Genomic DNA, 20,424 nt, shown 5'->3' on the forward strand with positions numbered 1-20,424 from the left:
AGTACCTTAAGCCTTCAGGCAGATGTGAGAAATCAGCCAGAGTCATCGAATGATACAGAAAAGAGAGCTTATAGGCCCCGAATGTGTTGATGTCTAAAAGTAAAAAGACAGGAGCACCAGGGGCAGTCAGGAAAAAAAGAAATCATATTATTGATGGCTTCAAATAAAACCCAGGGGTTGCTTTTACTACGGGGAATGAGCTTATCTTTAATCTGGTTGTAATAACTTTGAAGAAACATCGAGATCTTTTAGGAAACGTAAACATCCCCCTAGAACCCAAATGTGTGAATCATCCTAATGCGTTTTTACAAGTCAGATGGTTGTAGCTGCGGAGCTGCAGACATGGCACATACAAATCAAAGCAGCCATGTCGTCCGAGCCCCAAATGTCAGATGTACAGTAATATTTGAACTTTGAATTTGAAAGCGAACATAAAGTTAATAATGTCCTTTGTGGGTTTAAACATCAGAAAAAAGTTTGATACCGCAATAAGAAAGGATTTTTATGAATAAGGCTCAAACCCAGCTGATGTGTTGTGTGATATGAGAGGGTGATTTTCCCGGCTGTCGCCATGCATCATTAACTGAACAGTAATTTGTCCCATTATAGAGGCTTGAGGCGTCTGATGGGTGCATTTCACCATCATTGTGTGTTTGCAAGTTGTGTTTTTTGTTCTCGCTACAACCGTGATTTTGGCTTCTGTTGGTCCTGAAGTTTCCTGTTTGTCAAACACACAATATAAGTATGTGTAGTTGCCAAAAGTGATAATGTTGAAAGAGCGCATTCACCTTTGTTGACATCATGTACGATGAAAAGTACAGCTTTTCTGATGCCGCTCCTCTAAACATATGAACCCATGTCACGTTTGCTCCCTGTCTATTCTTTACCGCTGAATAGGCCAAGGCTCCTCTGGAGTGCCACTGGTTTGAAGTGTTTGCACTTGACTTAATGAGTTATGAATCTGAGTCCCCGCTTTCCCTGGACGTAATCATTAGACATATCAACATTTGGCATATTCAGACACTTGTGACCTTCTGCCGGTTCCCACTTCAAGTCACGAACGCAGCCACGTACAGTACAGTCACAAGTCATAACCGGCTGACATTTTTATGCAAGTGCCTGTGGCCGTGCTTCATTTGCTTCTAGAGTGTAATTTTCAATGGTCTGGAAAAGTTAAGTGGAAAATATTTCATTAACAAGTACAAGTGAGCTGTTTAGATGAGAAGTCTGATTAGATGATTGCAGCCTGCAGTGTGCTGTAGATGCTTGACCCTGTTTTTTAATCAGCGGCTTGTAGCCAAGATGGCCGACACCACATCCTCACCTGATGCTCCTTGATTGCTCTGTTTCTTATTTTAAACAAATTGAAAATAAAATAATAAAAACTGACCCAAAGCAAGTGTTTGACTCTTTAGTCCGTTCTCCATCAGGGTGTTGGCAAATATCAAAGCAGTCAGAGGCCTTGGTGTTTTTGAGGGTAATGGCTGTATTAAAAAAAAAATCTTCTATCGTCCGGACGTTAATAAAATGACACGTGCTCTTGTATCATCGCATCTTTTGCAACCTGACACCTGCGACTGAGTAGCTGCTGCTCCGCGTTTAATTCAAAGAAAACTTCTGCTTTAGTCTTTCTTCTCCGGCTTCTTGTCAGAGTTTGAATGAAGCTTAAAGTTTAATGACTACATTTAAAGCGCCAAAATCAAACTTGTGTGATGATCTGAGATCTCAGATTTACACATTAGTCTTTTTAAGCAACAAGAGACATAGAATTTTCCGACACCATATTTGCTTCTGATGGGTTTTTAATGTCAACCAAATGGCTCCATATATTCTTCGCTGTCTTGTGGCAGTTCAAAAATAAACCTTGTGCAGTGATGCGTTACCCTCCAGTGTCCTTAACAACTTAAGGATTTACACTACATAAATGGTTCGGGTGCATGAATTTGGTAAAATTGTCCTAACCCAATGAGGATATCACATTCACTTTGATTTATACAGGCCTGTCATTGGGACCTTGCGTCCTCTTACCCTCCTCTGCCAATAGCAGGAGGAAAAAACAGAGATTGCTGCTATCTATCAGTGTCACTCGCTAAAGACAAGAGCCCTGAGAATTGATGCCAGTGGCCAGTCAGAACCTGCGCCTCAGAGGTCGCTGGGAGAATTGTGGGGTTTAGGCTTTTTCCTGTTCTGAGTAGCTTCCGGCAGATTATAATCCTAATAACTGACACAGTAAGTTGTACTTGAGACTGAAAGGGGCGTTCTTGTCAGTTTATAATAATGAATAACAAATACATAATTATGACTCTGGAAGAACCCAACTTGAGAACATCAGGCTTCTATTTTCCTCAGAGAACATGGATGAATCTTTTTTGCGCCGAAGCTGCTGCATGTGTAAATGAGGAATAATTGCAGGCATGTTTACCACTGCAGCTTAAAAGGTGATGATGTGTTATGTGCACAGCTTGATTCTGCCACTTATTTTCCCTCTCGTCAGCTACTTTTACACCTGCATGAAATACGATTATAAGCACAAAATCCAGCGCTTGTTGCAGTTTGCTGCGATCACTGCGTAGTTAATTAAAATGTGCCAAACTGCCGCTGTCTCTTTTTACTCATATAAAACAAAGTCTAATGATATACACTTCACATTTGAGTAACCGTAATTTATCAGCTGATCTTGTTCATAGATTTGTTGGCTCCAGATGGGAAGTTGACTGTGTCGTCTTGTAGGCCACTGACCAGGACACTGGGAATTACAGCGCCATGGCGTACAGGCTCATCATCCCCCCGACCGCGGAGGGTCAGGACAGCTTCGTTATCGAGACCTACACGGGCGTCCTCAAGTCGGCCATCATGTTTCGAAACATGCGCAGGTCCTACTTCCAGTTTCAGGTTATTGCCACTGACAACTACGGAAAGGGGCTCACCAACAGCGCTGACGTGGTGGTAAGTACCCGGATGCCTCACACATCGCTAATCTATGAACTGTACGGCTGCGTTCTGGAGCCGCACTCGTATCAGGGAGCATGTGCTGTAACGCCCTCGACTCTGCTGCACCGATTTGGGCCATTGCTCCATTTTATCTCTCAAGTCCACTCGCTGTGGTACAGCTTCATTTGTTTTACACACTCCTTTTACGATTAGACGGGCTCTAAACAGCAAAGTTAAATCAATTTCAACATATAAAAAAAGGATATAAAAGACGTCTGGGACTGTATGTCAAAGTCCTTGTACCCTCTCGCTCTTTTCAGAATCGTTCATCATCAGCCAAACCGGTGCTTGTTGTTTACTCAGTACAACGTGTTTTGGTTCTGATCTATTAAATCATTCGCAGCAGGCGCAGGACACGCGACATGTGGCCTCGGCCGCTTGCTGATCGTCCAATTAGACTTTTTCTCCAAGTCTTGCGTATCGGCTCCTTTACATGATGTATGTCTGCGTGTTGCAAGGATGTTTGTCTAAATGTGTTTTTCTCCTGTGTGTGCATTCCCTTTTTGTCTTGATAATTTCCTGCTGTGTTGGGCTTCCTGGTGCCCCCCCCCCCACACACACACACCTCAACCCCCCACCCCCCCAGTCCAGTACTTATCTTTCTCGACTGTGGGGAAGGCTTATTTTTTTGTCTCCGTAAAAGCTGGCTGGCTAACAAGCCCCTAACGAGACAGAAGGAAGGTCTGGGACATTGCCTGGATATGAAAGAGCAGCGAGTGCTTAACCATGGTGCTCGTTAATTTTCAAGGGGAAACCTAATTTCACAGAAGCCGCACGGGAGATTTGGCTTCAGAGCGCGGAGGCTGTTACCTATGCACTTAACTGTGGCGTGAGAATTAGGCTCTGTTAAGTTTGCTGCATGGCACCAATACAAGCAGGCAATTAGAGCGTCTCATCTGGTCCATCGAAAGAAGCATTTGAATGCATCACCCAATCTCACAGTGGGATATGAGAATAACCGGCATAATGACTATTTATCTTTGCTTTCTACCGGCTGTTTTTATGTCATGGACGTTGGTGTCTCCAACTTTCACTCAGGTTTCTGTTGTCAACGCGCTGGACATGCAAGTCGTTGTTTCCACCGTCCCGCCCAATTTAGTGGAGGAGAATAAGGAGCAGCTCATTAGGTAAGACAACTTTTGGGGCAAAAACTGTTGAATGGGGAATAAAATTGTATCCGACATTTGGAAACGCTTGTGTTTTTCAATAATGATCAATCAGTTGTGATCATGTGTTACGCAATGATTTACAGTAATTGAGTCTTTTCTCTAGCGTCTGTTTTTATAGTTCAACTTAATTAATGGAAAAGAGTCGTGAAATGTCTTCACAGCTCTCGGGGCACAGTGTTTAGCCTAATTAGTAAATCTGAAAGGCAAATGGGTGGTAATAGTTGTTTTTCAAGAGCTTTCTGTGTCTCTGCCCACACTAGCGCCTCGGCTCTTCAGGCTAAAAACACACACATTAGTCATGTTCAGCTCATCGCAGAGGCCTGTAATTTAGCGGCCTTCGTACCTGAGCGTTCGCCTCGGCAGAGGCGTCGCTGCCATTCATTTACGTTGTGGAATTCTGGACGTCGGAGATCTTCATTTGCCAAGAACCCAGGCTGCTTCCCGACGGGTCGGTCGTCGCTTTGCCAAAGTGCCGCGCTTAAGACTGGTGGCTCCCATTAGAGAGGGGCTGGAAATAGGCTGACCTATTATGAACCTGGATTATGGCCACAGTTTTATTATTTACACGCGTTTCGTTTTCGCTCTGTGTTAATTGCAGCATTTTGGAGCACCACATTCAGGACCAGATTCCAGGTGCCAAGGTGATTATCGAGTCCATTGGGCCGCGTCGCTATGGCGACGGCTATGAGCTGGAGGACTACAGTAAGTCGGACCTGATGGTGTACGCCATTGACCCGGCCACGAACAGGGCGATTTCAACCAAGGAGCTCTTTAAGTGAGTATGTGACTATTATTACAAGAAGCCCAGTCCACTGTTTGATTTTAAAACGTCCCCTGTGCTGCACGATTCCCCCGCCGTCGCTCCAACCTCTGTCCGCGCTGTAGTGAGTCAGCACATGTCTCTCTGGCTGACTCCTCTCGGCTTTCTCTCAGCCTCCGTAGTCTTTCCACCGATTTCGCCAGCTCTACTTTCTTTCCGAGACCCGCAGCTCCACCAGCTCTGTCGTTTGCCATGGGAAGGGAGCAGATTAAAGGGGGAGAAACGGGGGATGCGTTGAGGTTAGAGGCAGACGACGTGAGAAGAGGGAGAGTCTTATTCGGCCCATCATGGCACTGCCTCAAGGACCGCTTCAAGAACCATAAGACATGCCAGTAATACAGTGTAATCCTTTTGTTGACAGACAGACAGACAGACAGACAGAGAGAGAGAGAGAGAGATTCTGTGCTCAGGGTACGTCTGAGACCAGGCACTAAAACACAGTTTGATGATGTTTTCAGGGTATTAATGCAGTGGGGCAAGTGTGTACAATACGCCCTGTCATCTGACCAGAAGAAAACACGACTTTGGACTTAGCCATCACCTTTTTCATGTCTGTCGACCCGTTCTCGTCAAGGCACTCAGGCATCCGGCCCAAAGCAGCCGACTCCGCCACAACACGATCTACAGATCAATATGAAACAGTGGTCCCGCTCCCCCTCTGCCTCCTGCTTACCTTCCGCCGTCGTCTGTCTTTATTAATCCGCATCCCTGGTAAACGGCCAAGTCTGGCACCGCGTCTGCGTGTGGCCCCGTTTCTTCGGAATGAGATTTACAACTGTGTTTCAATTGGAAATCCTCCACTTGAATAACATTTGCATGTGCCGCGGTGCTCTGCAAACGTTGTCCTTGACCGTGACAGTGGCGCTGCAGCCTGAGTGTGTGATGGAGGTGACAGCCACGAGGCCGGTGTGATGGAAACGGTTCTATTTAACAGAACCAGGGATCGCCGCCTTTTTCTCAAGCGCCTTCTTATGAGTAAGCTGAGATCATTTGAAGAGTGTTGCTACATTACTGCATTAAGTATTTCCTTCCTCAGCCGTCGTAAAGAAATCACTGAGACCAGAGCGGAGGCTTGTTATGCATGCAGTGCATGGCTGAATGTTGTGGGGTAATTGCATGGTATACAGTGTGCTGTCAGTTCACTGGGAGATAAGGAGAAAGACAACATAGTAAACAACACTGAGTGGATTCCTGCATTATGGAGTGTCCTTATGCCACCTTGAATGCAGCTCTCCCCACCATTCCAGCTCTCTAGAGGACAGAATGGCAGCGAGGCCGGTTACTGACTTTCATCCACGCCCATTTACTCACCTACACGAAAACAAAAATGACTGTAATTGGATGTGACTCCTCGCTCACTTGTTTGTGATGCACAAAGTTGGAGAGCTGATTTGTAACAAAGTCGCAGTGGAACAGCGGAGCGTGGATTCGTCGTCCGCCGGTGCTCTACACTAGAGTCCTCGTCCGCTTTTCCCGGAGGACGGTATTTGAAACGCTGAACCTGACTCAGCACATTTTGGACTTTCCATGCGAAGAGTGAGAGCGAGCGAGAGGCAGGACAGCTGAACAATGAGCTAAAAGTTGCTCTAAGCGGAGCTGCAGTTTAATGGGGATGATGCCTTGTTTTCCATTGTGAGCATGTGGCTCCGTTCACCAAACATTATCCTGTTCTGGTTATACAAATAATCTCAGATTCCTAGATGGGAACGTGCTGCAGATCAATAAGGAGTTCCAGCCGTACCTGGGCGAGGGCGGCCGCATACTGGAGATCCGCTCCCCAGACGTGGTGGCCAGCGTGAAGAAGGCGTCTCAGGCCGTGGGCTACACGGAGGGCGCCCTCCTGGCCCTGGCCATCATCATCATCCTCTGCTGCATCCCCGCCATCCTCATCGTCATGGTGACGTACAAACAGTGAGTACTCTCGCCTCAGTGGCCGTCGCCGCCTTCTGTGATCGATTAATCATCTTTAAATGGTTGTCGTAGGATTAAGCAGGAAATATATTTTAATTAGGCACATCATTATCTTGGGAGCTCTCGTGTTCCACTTTGTGTTTTTTGCTAAAGGGTTTGCTCTTCACTGACAAAGATGATGGTTTTTGTTTGAATGTTTCCTTGTTTACATCCTGTACGTTGTGACCTTTTAGAATAGAAACCACAAGGAGCGTTAGTGAAAAGCGTATTTGCCAAATATTTAAGATAAAACAAGGTCTCTTTGCTTGGCTGGCTCGCTCTCTCCCTCCCTCCCTCTCTCTCTCTATTAGACATGCTGACTGCGCACTCTGCTGGGCTAATCTTCCTGCTCATGCTCTGTGAAAGCAGATTAATTAACATCCATTTGTGACAAATATCTACAGCCAATTGTGACCGTCACAGTGCGTCTTCAATGCTTCACGCCACTTACTCATCTCTTACTCGATACAATACAGTAAACAATGCTCTCTCTGTCTCCCTCCCTCACTCCCTCACTCACTCCCTCCCTCACTCACTCAGGCACGCTGCACTTAACAGAGCGTGCGATGCTCTTTCTTGTTTAAAGCGCGGTTCCGGGTGGCGCTTAGTTTCCTCTCTGATCGCTGCGAGGCCGCCACGAGTGCTGATGTTTGGGAAGTGTTTACCCAGGACAGATGGATGGAGTGTTTGTCCTCATGCAAATGCACAGAGCAAACACATAGCGAAAAGCTGTTGATGGTGACATTAGATGTAACACAAACTGTCATAGCAGATGGCGCTTTGTTTGTAGTGACACAACTCCGGTAAAATGTAATGATTTAGGACATTATTTTCTCATTTCAGTCTGGTAACCATTGCTTAAGTTGTGTGGTTTGTATTTGTAGGAAAGGTTATCATTTATGTGGATTAATTGAGGTTTGTTGTGCATAAATAATCTGTAATTTCGCATGTAGCCCTGCAGACACTGCTGCAGGCTTTAGTGCTTCCTGCTTTGCATGGATATTTGAGAAAACACACAGAATGTTTGTGCTGTTTCTGCTCGTTTTAATTAAAACAGGTAAACAATAACTTATAGACATCTTCTCCTTGCTGATGCATCCTTTAATGTAACTAATGTAATTTTTTTATCTCCTCTCTCTCTCTCGCTCGCGCCTGCTCTCCACCGCATCAATCTGCCATCGCCAGGTTCAAAGAGTAAGTAATTTTTCCTCACGTTGTGAAAATGATTGCTCGTTCGTAGAAGTTGAAGTGTGCTGTGCTTCTTTCCTTTAATTTTCTCGCTCCTTCAGGATTCTTTGGTTATTTAAAAAGGTGACATGAAGGAACCGTGACTCATCCGCTACTGTAGGCGCCGGTCAACAGGCTCATTATCTGCCCCGTGTCCTCGGACCGGCCGCAGCGGCGTCCTTTAGTTCTGCCACTAGTTGCACGGTTCTCTGCATGGTTCTCCCTGCATCTCATGTAGTGACGGTGCGTGTTCACGCTTCACACAGGCGACAGGCAGAATGTGCCAAAACGGCCCGCATTCAGATGGCGCTGCCACCGGGAGGGAAGGCGCCTCCAGCTGGAGCTCCCACTGCTAACCTGTACGAAGAGCTGGGCGACAGCAGCATGTGAGTGCATCATGAACCCTCACTGTTCCCTCACCACCATAAACTCGGCAGGTTCCTTTCTTTTTGAATTGCAGATCCACCCTCCTACAAAGGCGCCACTGCCTCATGTATTTTTCCACTTTTTTTACATTTGGTCTGGGATTCTCTCCTATAATGACTAGTAGCAGCTCTGCTTGTTGGACTTAAAACTCCACCTGCTGCTTTATGAATATTTGTAGGTGCATCTGCGGGTCTCTGTGCTCTTTAGCTTCCTTTCCCCTTTAAAAGTCTTCAATCCACACCGCGTGGGGCCGTTTGTGTTTCTAATCTGCATGTACGTTTGGGCGAGACCCTCTTTGAAGGTAAGATTGTGTTTTAATTCACAAAATGTCACATTTTCCTGTAAAAAAAAGCCTCAGATCCACAATCAGGCCTGTTCTTTTGAAGTAATTTCATCTTAAATGACTTTAACCTTTCTTTGATTGCGTGCCACACTGAATTTGTCCTGCGCTTGCCTACTGTCTTTGTGTTTTGCCATCAGCATAATCAGATTTCACATTTCGCGTTAAGATTCCCGGACGTGCCGTGAATTCCTGACGCCGGCGGCGTGAGCGGGGTTGAATGGGAAAACGGCGCCCCGCTGGGTTCTGTCGTTTTGATTTACAGCGTCTCCAGTCGGCGCCACCGACGTCACGCTTACTTTGTTCAAAGAGGAAGGGGCCGAAATAGAAATCTAATGACGAGCTCGTGAAGGGCTTTTGCAATGTTTACAACAGATGTTGACCAACACTCAGCAACAAACAGAGGCTTTTGATTCCGTAGCAGGAGAAAGGCTCTCGCGGGGATTGTCTTGTAGCCGAGCGCCGTTTGTTTCTCCGGCTGCGCCAGGATCCAGAAAAGTGGCTCCTGTGAACAATCCTACACAAACGCTTTTAATCTTTACAAGTACGGGACAGGATTTGCTCTGTAGAGAGCTGCAGCATGTTGTCATTGTTGTTCACCCCCCCCCCCCCCCCCCCCCCCCCCAACCCCCCCCCCCCCCCCCACCTTATTCACGTCTGCCGTTCTTGGTTAACTTTTCCAACGTTGCTGCTTCAGTCCTCTGACCGTCTGTCTGTGTCCTGTCTCCTCCCGTCTCTGTGGATTCAGACTGCAGTAAGTGATCTTCGAACATATGAAGCACTTGATTGTGATGAGCATCCTTTATGAGCATAGCACCCAAGCAGTGGCCCTGTTTCCCTCTTGCTCAGTCCTTTTGACTGTAGATATGATTTTGATATGTGCCCATGCTTTGACCCCATTGCCCACTGGCCCTGATGTTGGTTGCATGTAGACAGGATCGTCCCTGTAGCCTCCTCTCAGACTCCCCTTCTGTTGAGTCCCGTCATTTATATCCACAAACCAGAAGCTGTTTTTGCTTTTGCATCACTTTTCTGTCTCTTGTTCCGACTGTCTTCACCTGTTTCAAGTCTTTGTTTCCCCTCTTCACCTCCACCTTTTACCGGGGCAGGGCTAAAAAGTCCGTCCTGGAGGAGGTCAACCATCAGAGGAGCCTCGGCAGCTTCGCCTGTCGCGCCATCGCAGCCCGTGGCAACGGCGCGCTGCCCGTTGGGCCGCCCAAGTCCGAGAGCAACGTGACCTTCCTCTCCGACCGCAACCCCCTCACCACCCACAACCCCGTGTACGACGGCGGCAGCCACCCCGGCAGTCCCGAGGTCTTTGTGCCGGAAAAAGGCCCCGATGACAAGCGGTTCTCCTTTTCACCTTCCCACTCAGCAGGGTCCGGCGGCGCCGGGTCCGTGCCCGCTTACGAGGCCGATTGGGAGCTGCAGATGCTCCGGTCGGCCATGAGAGGCGGAGCAGGAGAGGCGGACGCGGCCCCCCTGAGCGGCGCCGGGGAGCCTAAGCTGTCAGTGCGTGAGCAGGCCAAGCAGTTTGAGCAGCAGGCCCTGCAGGAGCTCACGCCCAGGCAGAGGGGGGACTCTCTGGGCCCCTTCGCCTCCATCCTTGTCAGGGATAGAGACGGCGACGACGTACTGGAGCTGACCCCAGGAGGCCTGCTCTCCATCATGGACTACCCCTACAGCCCTACGTCCGTGGGCAGGGACGTGCCCCCCAGCATCATCATTACTCAGGGAGGCGAGTCGTGGCCGCTGACGAGCCAGAGACCAACTCCACCTGTCCTCAGGAAGTTCAGCTCCAGCATCTCCAGCTACATGACAGTGCAGCCGTGTCAGATCACTGTGGAGATCATACCAGACCCACCGGAAAATCCACCGCCGCCGCCACCTCCTCAGCAGCCGCCTCCCCCTCCCCCTCCCACATCTCCTCCTCCCACATCCCCCCCCCGTATCCCACCTTCACCCCCCCGCCTTCATAAACCTCAATACACCCCTCCGTGCTCTCCTCCCTCTGTGAGTAAACAACCTGCTCCTCCACCTCCTCCACCTCCGCCCCCTCCTCTTCCTCCTCCGCCGCCGCCACCACCTCCTCTTCCTCCCCCTCCATCGCCTGATGCCGTTCCATCGCACCCAGGTGTCCAGTTCATTTCAACCTCTTTGCCTCCAGTGTCCTCGCTTCGCCCGGTTTCAGAGAGAAAACGCCCCCCTCCTCTTTCCCCATCGCAAAGTGAAGTGGGGAAGAAGAAGGAGCTCAAGGGGATCCTGAAAAACATCCAGAATCTCGCCGACATAGAGAAGTCGGTTGCCAACCTGTACAGCCAAGTAGACAAAACCTGCAAGGTGCCCAGGTTCAGCAGGAAACCGCAAGTGGCTGAGGAATCAGAGGGTGCTAAAAGTCTGCAAAGCTCGGAGCAATGCGATGAGCAGAGCGTGCCAAAAAGAGACGACTCCAGCTCTGCAGCCCAAAACGACTCAACAAGTACCAACTGCACCCAGAACGGAACAGGCGATCGGAACGCGGCGGCGGAGGTTCAGCAGAGAAGCCGCTTGAACTCCAACAGCTCCGTCGAGCTCGGCGAACAATTCCAGTCCACCGTGTTCTGACTGGTCTCTGCCTCTGTCCTCTCATTGCTTCCCATTTATACATCTTCATGCCTGTTGTTTTCAGCTTCTAAATACTTTTTTATTATGCTGCACAGTTGGCCGTATTTTTAATAGCTTTAGCCACTGTGTGGGTTCCGCAGACACGAAATGCTTTTTCTACTTGATACTTTGTTTGGAAAACAAATTTTTAGTGCCACCTGCCAAGAAATGTATTCAGCTTTGCCACGGGGCCTGTACAATATGCTTTTGGACTTGCATTAGATAATAAGAGACTCCTTGTGCTGTTTCATGCTGTAAATAGCACTCCAGCTCAGTTTAGATCCATGGTTTAATGATTTTGGACTCGAGTGTAAAATATACCCCACAGTGTAATAAATAGTGATGTCATCATGTTAAAGATGGCATTACTTGAGTTCATAATCCTAAAATTAAAATTTCATGAGCAAACCTACCTGTAATTAAATTATCTTAAACACCAAATGTGTAAATCCTGCAACCCTAGGGTCTGTTTTCCAAACTATTTGCTGGCTGTGTATTGCTAATATGGAATTAGTTATTTTACTTTTCCTCAGAGATAAGAACATGGAAATTTAAGGCTCTGGTTCTGTACAGAATACAAATTAGAAATTATAATACTGGATACTTTTTCAAATGAGGGGAAATTACCATAACTTTTAAGAATGTCCCAAAGCTATGGAAATTCTGTGAAATAAGATTTTTAGGATGATCACACATTTTTTTGAAACACACTCGGCAATGTTTAAATTATTAAATATTACTTTAAAACATGACATTATTTTGTGTGAAATTACCACGGACAAGATCTAAACTGTACATACATGCTGAAGCAACACTGGGATAAATGAATAACTGAACAATATGTAATGCATCCCATCAACAGGCCATGATATAAATTGCCGTGGTTCTCCGCTAGGCTTGTGCTGAGCAAAGACAGCGAACCTCAGGGGGACCTGTCGCTTCACACGTCTGCAGAGATCCTCCCAGCATGATAAAGTAGTCACTGTGATCTGTGGCTGCACACTGGAAAAGGCTAATTAGAGAACCAATCAATCGTTAACTAGGGCCGCTGCCTGTGGGACTGTCAGCCACTCTTATCCTCTCCTTCCCTTTTTCGGTCCCGCTGACCTTCTGTCTGTCCCATTTGTCTGTGTTTCTTGCTCAATCTCACTTGCTCTGCCCCTGTAGTTAGTTCGCATACTTTCCAATCTGCAGCCTTTTTGTGCTAATCTCTCTTTGCGCGTCTTGGGAGATGCCGTTAGCCACTTAACACTTACTGCAGTGCAGCCTCTCTCGTCCTCACTTCTTCTCTGTGCTTATGGGTTCTTTTTCTCTCGGTCTCTCTCCCATACACCCTTCATGTGTTTGTTTCGCTCCCAGTGCCCTCAGGCGAGTGGTCCAAGCACACCACCCTTTCACAGCAATGCAGTGTTTGATTCATTACACATTCCCCTGTTGGGCAGATCGAAACCCCACTAATTCTGTATTCCATGTTCACTACATGGGGTAATCTCTTTTGTGAAGAGGCTAGCAGCTCGCATGCTGTTTCTTTCAACACAAGGAGCAGGAAGCTTTAATGGATGCTATTCTTTATGTTTTATTTAAAATGGGTTAGGTCAGACCATTTGGGGTCCTGGGGAACAAATATCCCCAGAAACGAGGACACAGTGCTACAGTACGTACCAAAACAGAATTCAGATATAATAGCAAAAATAATAATACAATTAGATTAAGGCTTCAATACCAGACTAATTAGAAGTTACTAAATATTTGATTAAAATCACTGTAATTAGTGTGTTTGAATAGAGAACCTCAACTAGATTCGTCCATTTAAACTCAAGCTGGTCAGAGGGATTGTTTCATTTAACATCTGCTGAGCATAATCCTTCACGTGAATTGAACACAGTGAACATTTAGCTTAAACTGGCAGCCGGTTAGTTTAGCACACCAAGAATCCGGCCCAAAGAAATGGATGTTATATGTGAGGTTGTGGGCCAAGAAATGAGGCAGTACATACAGTAAGCCCCGATAGCCCCACAACACGTCATATTTAAACTCCAGTGTTTGTATGGATCAAACAAACAAGATGTGAGACATCAGTAGCAATGAAGTTACTGTAGCTGCTCTGTTTCCATTGGACTGAGCCCGACTACTTGTTTTCCTGTCTCCAGTCTGTGTGCAGCTAATCTGACTGTGGCTTCATTGCCATCAAATAAAGATGAGTGGAAGTTGATGTTGTTGCGTTTGACAGGAGAGAGACGCCTCAGTCATTCTAAGGGTTTAACTGATTTCTATTAAAGTTGTAAAGTTAGTCGTTTACCGGCCACGGGCCACGACCCAACTGCTTCTTTTCCACCTTACCTCATCTCCTGTCTGGCCCCAGGCCTCATCCTGTGCAAACGCAGCGCGTCTGCCTTCCACCGGGTCGTTGCGTTGTGACGTTTGGAGCAGCAATGGATCGGCAGCAGCCGGGCCAACAGGCCATCCATCAGGTCCCACGGCCGTCACCCAGCTGCCTGGGAGGTGTGACCATACGGCTCTGCCCCGTCCTACGGTCCCTGCCCATAATAACAGATTACCGCTCTCCAGAGGAAGCTCACATCATTGCTAAGCTATATATCTGAGCGAGAGGCTTGTCATCATTTATGTGCCTCGAGGGGTTACAGTTGTCTGCTTGTGAACCTGGAGGCTTCAGACGGGCTGCTCCGTTACTTGTCGCTTCTCATTGCTGTGTAGCGACGGCGCTGCACACGTTCCACCGTCCTCGGGAACCGCTCTGTTTTTCACGCCTTTGATAGAGATTCCTGAGATTAACTTACTTTAATGCGAAAACCGTGACGATGTGTTGAATGACTGATGTGACGTGATTATGATGTGATAACCACGGGCAATTTTATTAGCTTTCTGCGAGTCGGGGCGTCCTCCCTGAATCGCATTGTCCTCCTCTGTCTGAGAGAAGATGCTCCAGATACGTTTGTGTTAACACTGACTTTTTTCCAGGTTCAATCTTCCCAGTCTCTTTTAATATTTGCTTTTTTTGTACCTTATTTTGTCCTGAGATAACGAGGGGGGAAATCACAACCCCCTCCAGTGCGAAAACATTCTGCCCTAAACAGTGTCTGCAAGTCTTTAATGTAAATACACCGTAAGTAAAGCTGCTCTTTCCTCACTGGTCAGCAGAATGTAGACGCGCCAGTCCTGTAGACTTAACATTTTATCCATCAAGGAGCACTTGAAATCTTGATGCCAATCAATATTCATTGTTTGTCTTCTCCTTCCCGCGGCGCACAGGAGGCGAGGCCACGGCAGACAGGTGAGCATTCCTGCCGTCGTGCATTTTCTTATCTCATTGTGGCGCCCGGGAACGCCGCCGCTCTCGAGGCAGCTTATATCTTATTATTCTAATCTGCACTTGAATCGCTTGATGAGATTGAGATGAGATCCCAGCGAAGGGACGTGTGACGCAGACGTTGATTTAAAAGTCCTTTGTGTTCTCCAGTGTTCATGTCAAATCACAGATAAGCACTCGGGTGTTTTTTCCTCCTCTCTATTGAAAACAACTAATGATAATAATCAGGGAAACACAAAGTGTGTTTGACATTCAACACTTTTATTTTGTCACCTTCAAGTGATGTGTGAGCTGTCAGCAGGATGTTTTTGTCTGTTGCTGCAGTTTTTCCGTTGCTTGGTTAACCCCTTACCTCTTTTCCTTGCTTTGTTCCCATCAATATTTTAACAGACGTTTCACCTTCCTCCTCCGCGGTGCAGACCTTAGACTCTGCAGTAAACATAAGAGCCGCCTGCATGGCTTTATATCTGAAACCTTCAGAGAGAGTTATTCCTTATGTTTGTCTCCTGACCATGCCTCCTCTTTCATTCCCTTACGCTCCTCCTGTACTAATCTTTGGCAGCAACAGCAACTGCTGAGGCCATCTCTTCTGAGACCTGAGGTAGAAACACTCCTGCTTTTCTTACTTTACAGGGATTCTAGTCATTCTGCTGTATGTTTTCCCCGTATGCTGCCTCTGCTGCTCTTCTGATGCCGTCCCTCACTCTCTCGAGTTGTGCTGAGTAATTTCTCCTTCTGTTCTCCGAATGCAGGAACTCTCCATGGAGTCCGGTATCGACCCAGGCCAAGACTACTATGCGCAGGACTACTATAATTATGACCAAGGGTGAGCATGCAGCGCCGCTCCTACTCTAATCTATGGAATCTCATTGCTAATCTTATTTATTGTGACGTTGGTTTCCCTCCTAGAGCAGGGTCCCCTGAGGGATAGGGAGCGTCTCAACGCCACCCAGAATAAAATGATTATCGTAACAAACACTGCCCCCTTCAGCATTACATGGCGCCTGAGCCCTTATCTTGTCCTCTTTCATCAACTAAGATCAATTATGCTTCCTGTTGAACACCTGAGTGTCTGAAAGTGTTTTTTTTCCATGGTTTAATGGACACAAGGTGTTATGGCTAGCCTGTTACATCGACCATATGGTGTAAAGAGTAAAAACATGGAACTCGGAGGTGGAACAGCTGCTGAGAAATTGTTATTCATTAGGCACGACTGCTCTGTGGCAGGTAGATTTCCACCACTCTTGGGAGCTGGGGCTTTAGTTTTTCTGGCGGGTGGAGAGACGTTTTTACGACTCGCATGTTTAGATTGCTGAAAGAGAAGCCGGCGAGTTAAAAACAGGCCCCTGTTGTAAACGCCCTTGCATTCACGCAGTCTCCTTTACATTTAATCTCCGCTGACTCTAATTACAGTGTGTAAATCACAATGGGCTTCATTTGCAACAAGCTTTAATCATATTTTAACGATATGTCAAAAGTTCACTGTTAAAACCGCCATTGCCAATGAGCGTTCCATCACTATGATCTGATGCCTTTGATCTGTGCCTGCTTCTACCAAGGGGCACACTTTAAAAGCGGTTAAGCTTTTAATCCAGCAATCACTAGACCGTGTGGTCCTCAGAGCCTCCCTCGCATGTTCGGAAAGTGGCAGTGACACGAATTGCCATCGACCTCTTTCCTTTAGGCTCCTCTCTAATTTAGAATTACACCGTAAGAAGAATGATTCACACGTTCACCGTCAATGGTGTAAGCAGAATTGAGTCAGACTCTGTGGCAGCTGATGAAAATTAAACCGCATCATGCCACCGATGTACACAGACCTGCCCAGGAATAAAGGAATCACAGCTTACAGGCATCTCAGCATGTCTTTGTGTTCTGGTGATTATTAGACCCCCTTTGACAGAGATGGGTAAATATGTAATCCATTATATTTATTCACCTCGTATTCTAGAGGAGCTAATTTGTCTTCTGCTTGTTTGTTTCCTGCATAATGCCCTTTCCAAACGAAGATGATTTCTAGGAACCTACAGCAAATTGCCATTATCTGGATAAATATTTTGCCGGATCTACAGCAAACAGCACAAATACTGGCAACGAACTGGGTCACGCTTCTCTCTCTCACCAGAACTGCAGATATTTGTTTGTCCTGCAGTGACATTAAAGCACAGACCTGCTGGATATGACTCATTTACCCAAACACAATAAAGTGAATGTGATGTTGATTTTAAAGAAACTTCTTGCTGCCATTGTCAAGTTAAAGCTTATTGGAAACAAGTTGTGGTAAATCTAATTATGTTTTGTGTGAATGTGTTTCTTAGGTATGACATTCCTCACTACGGCAGCCGGAGGAGGCTGATATCTCCCATGTATGATGAATATGGAGAGGTGATTATGGAGGATGATGGTTATTACTATAGTCCACATGGCCCTGAGGTATGTCTTTAAAACCATATTAACATGATGAGGATTGCTTTTATAGGTTGTGCGTCCAGTGTGTGCTTGATAATGTACTAACATTCCATTACATTGGTTTTGTCATCACAAAAATGGCTAAAATAAATGTGACTGCCTTAGGGTCGCGGCCGAGGCAGGGGCCGTGGTGGCAGAGGTAGAGGTGCTCCCAAGAGGGTTGCATTTAGTGACTTGCCACCAGAGGAAGGAACTGAAGAAAGTGCGCCAGCACCAGAGGGCGAGCCTTCAATGGCTGCCAAGAAGCTCAAGTCTGTCATGAAACTCAGCAAACTCCTGGCAGCCAGCAAGGGAGGCAAACAACCATCTGATGCCGCTCCCTCCGGCCTATCTCAATGGAAGAAAGCCAAGATGCTCAAGATGTTTGGCATCGGAAAGAAAGACAAGGACTATGCCAAACTGATGTCAGCTCGCCGTATTGACAGCCAAGACAGTTTGACTGACGGACCGGCGCTCATGGGGCCAATAGACAGCAAGTCTGATACCCGCAGCCGACTTGGCAAAGTTTTGAAGAAAATTAACTTGGCTAACAAGTTAAAGGTCCGGAGAAAGTCACAGAGTTCCGTAAGTTTGGCATCAGGAACTGGAAGTGAGCGAGATGAGGAGGCCTCACAGGTGGCCAGCGAGGATGAAAGGAAGTCTAAAGTGTCTATTAGCGTGACAGAAAGTGAGCCAGAAGCAGGTACTACTGGAAGCAAAGACTCCGATGATGAATCCTCAGAGAAAAGCAGTATGGACAAAGATTATCTTAAAGTGGATTTAGACCGGGATGATGCCAATGAAAGCACCGTGGACTCGGAGGAAGAGCCCGATGAAGAGCCAGAGGATTCTGACGAGGAAAGCAAGTCAAAGTCTGAAGAAGAAACGGAGAAAGAATCTGTGAGTGAGAAAGAGTCTGGGACTGAAAGGGAATCTGAGTCGGAGAAAGAGTCATTGTCAGAAAAGTCCTCATCTACAGAGAAAGAGTCAGAAACGGAGAAAGAGTCAGAAACAGAGAAAGAGTCTGAGGAAGAGTCTGACTCTGACAAAGAGTCAGAGTCAGAAAAAGAAACGGAATCAGCTACAGGAACGGCAACAGAGAAGGGTTCAGAAACTGAGGGAGACTCTGATGAAGAGTCAGAGGAGGAAGAGGCATCCAGAAGCACTAGAGAAAGTGGGTCTTCTGCCCGGTCTTCCATGAGGTCATCAGGTAGTGAGGCCAGCAAGGGGAGCAGCGGCTCAGCTGTGAGTGGCAGTGGGAGCAAAAGGAGTGGGAGTGGAAGTGGTGGTAGCAGTGCCGTATCTGGGTCCAGCGTTAGCTCCTCTCAGAGAAGCAGATCCTCAAAGAGTGCAGTGACGTCAGAGAAGTCCAGTGGAGAAGTTAGCGAGGCCGAGTCAGGGACGGGGACCGCCAGCGAGTCAGAGTCGGCATCAGTGTCGGGAAGCGAAGGCTCTTTGTCCCGTGAATCCAGCCATAAAAAGTCTGGGTCACGGTCGAGTGGAGGGGCTTCGTCCGGCAGTCGCAGGACAAGTGAAAGCAGGAGTTCGGCCGTATCGCGCTCTACCGGTAGCCGGCGTTCCCAGAATTCCACAGGGAGCCGTGGATCGGAGGGCAGCGTCACAGAGGAGAGTGGGGAGGAGTCTGGTGACGAGAGCATGGATTCAGCCAGTGAGCTCGGCAGCGAGGCCTCGTCCAGACGGTCCAGTCTATCGTCAGGAGACCCCGGGCCCTCCGCCCCATACGCCCGGCCCCCGTTTGCCTCCGACGTCAAGAGCATGAGTGAGATGTCCGAGGAGACGTACGGAGGACTGTCCCCGATCACCGAGGTGGACGAGGACGCCATCTCTGACAACTCCTCAGCCATTGGCTCCAGATCGGGGACCGGCAGTGCATCAAGGGGCTCCAGAAGGACGGGAACCACTTCAGAATCCGACGGACAGTCATCCGCTCTGTAGAACGATCGTTTGTCCGCTGTGAAGTAAGAGAGAATCGAATTACCTGCATGGGAGTGGAGATATTGCTTGTTTTGAACTTCCAACTTTCCTCCTTTCCCCTTTAGCGAAGGAAAACTTGAAAAGAAACTTCGCCAGAGCCGTTTCCTGCTTCAGAAATGATTGGCTCCACTCTTGTTTGTTCCGTTTGATGCTCTGAGTGTGACGCTTTCACCTGTTGCGTAACATGACGCACACGTTTGCATGTACTTTCACCGACTGTTTGACCCAGAGTGACGTCTTTGTGCCCTCCACATGTGTGCTGTGTTTTCACTTTGACCCTTTCTTTCCTGCACAGGCTGGAAGGAAAAAGCGCATTAAGCTCGTGGTCAGTCGGGAGAATGAGACCAGCTCCACCGGAGAGGAGAGCACCACAGAGACCCATAGGAACCGAGTCCCCAACAGCCACAGCAACATCAACGGGAACATCTACCTCGCGCAGAATGGCACCATTGTCCGGACTAGGCGCCCACCTCTCCCTAATAACCTGAAGGTGGGCTCCCCAGGCCGGCTGGGCAAGCATTTTAAAAAACTAGACAGGCTGGGTGTGACTCACGAGGAGCCCCCGCCCGTCATCAGCACCGACGGGTCAGGAGCCGAGACGGAGAACGGAACGGGCACGTGCGTTCCCTGTAACGTGGACGTCAACCTCAACAGCCGCTCCTCCTGTGGCTCTCTGGGGTCCGCCATCACGGAGCTCAAGAGCTTTGGGTCTAAAACAAATATTGCCAAGACCCTGATTGACAAAAACAGCATCAGCCAGTGCGTCAATGAGGACCACGAGACTTGTGTGGACAACCACAAGAACAGTAGGGAGACGCTGGAGTCCCACAGCGACCACACCATATCAGACGAGGAGGAGCTGTGGATGGGGCCCTGGAACAGCCTCCACATACCAATGACAAAACTCTGACTGGCCATGCAGAAAATTAATTTCCCTTAATTTATTTTATTGTCTCTGTCGTGTTGTTTTTGTTTAGAAAATAATCATAAAGAAATGATTGTGTGCCTCGACTGGAGAAGTGCTGATCACCGTCCATATCACGCGTTTGCACTTATAGTCAAATATCACTTCAGTTTTGTTTTACCA

General features: G+C 47.6%; 1 protein-coding gene across 8 annotated transcripts in view; it reads left to right on the forward strand.

Moving 5' to 3' along the window:
* The window catches only part of pcdh15a (protocadherin-related 15a), a 132,354-nt gene extending 112,582 nt beyond the window's left edge, over nucleotides 1–19,772 (forward strand). For 7 of the 8 annotated variants that reach the window (XM_055502430.1, XM_055502434.1, XM_055502432.1 and 4 more), the window contains 5 exons: nucleotides 2,731–2,946; nucleotides 4,030–4,118; nucleotides 4,759–4,935; nucleotides 6,673–6,891; nucleotides 8,116–8,353. In XM_055502430.1, the coding sequence (XP_055358405.1) occupies nucleotides 2,731–2,946; nucleotides 4,030–4,118; nucleotides 4,759–4,935; nucleotides 6,673–6,891; nucleotides 8,116–8,128 (714 nt within the window). In that variant the 3' untranslated portion in view covers nucleotides 8,129–8,353. Of the gene's footprint in view, nucleotides 1–2,730; nucleotides 2,947–4,029; nucleotides 4,119–4,758; nucleotides 4,936–6,672; nucleotides 6,892–8,115; nucleotides 8,354–8,423; nucleotides 8,544–14,836; nucleotides 14,859–15,456; nucleotides 15,496–15,646; nucleotides 15,721–17,212; nucleotides 17,328–17,468; nucleotides 19,322–19,632 lie in introns of those variants that run through there. The other variant, XM_029175151.3, reaches the window with a different exon arrangement.
* Nucleotides 19,773–20,424: the final 652 nt, after the last annotated feature.

This window comes from Betta splendens, chromosome 15 (genome assembly GCF_900634795.4).
Source record: "Betta splendens chromosome 15, fBetSpl5.4, whole genome shotgun sequence".
NCBI lineage: Eukaryota > Metazoa > Chordata > Actinopteri > Anabantiformes > Osphronemidae > Betta > Betta splendens.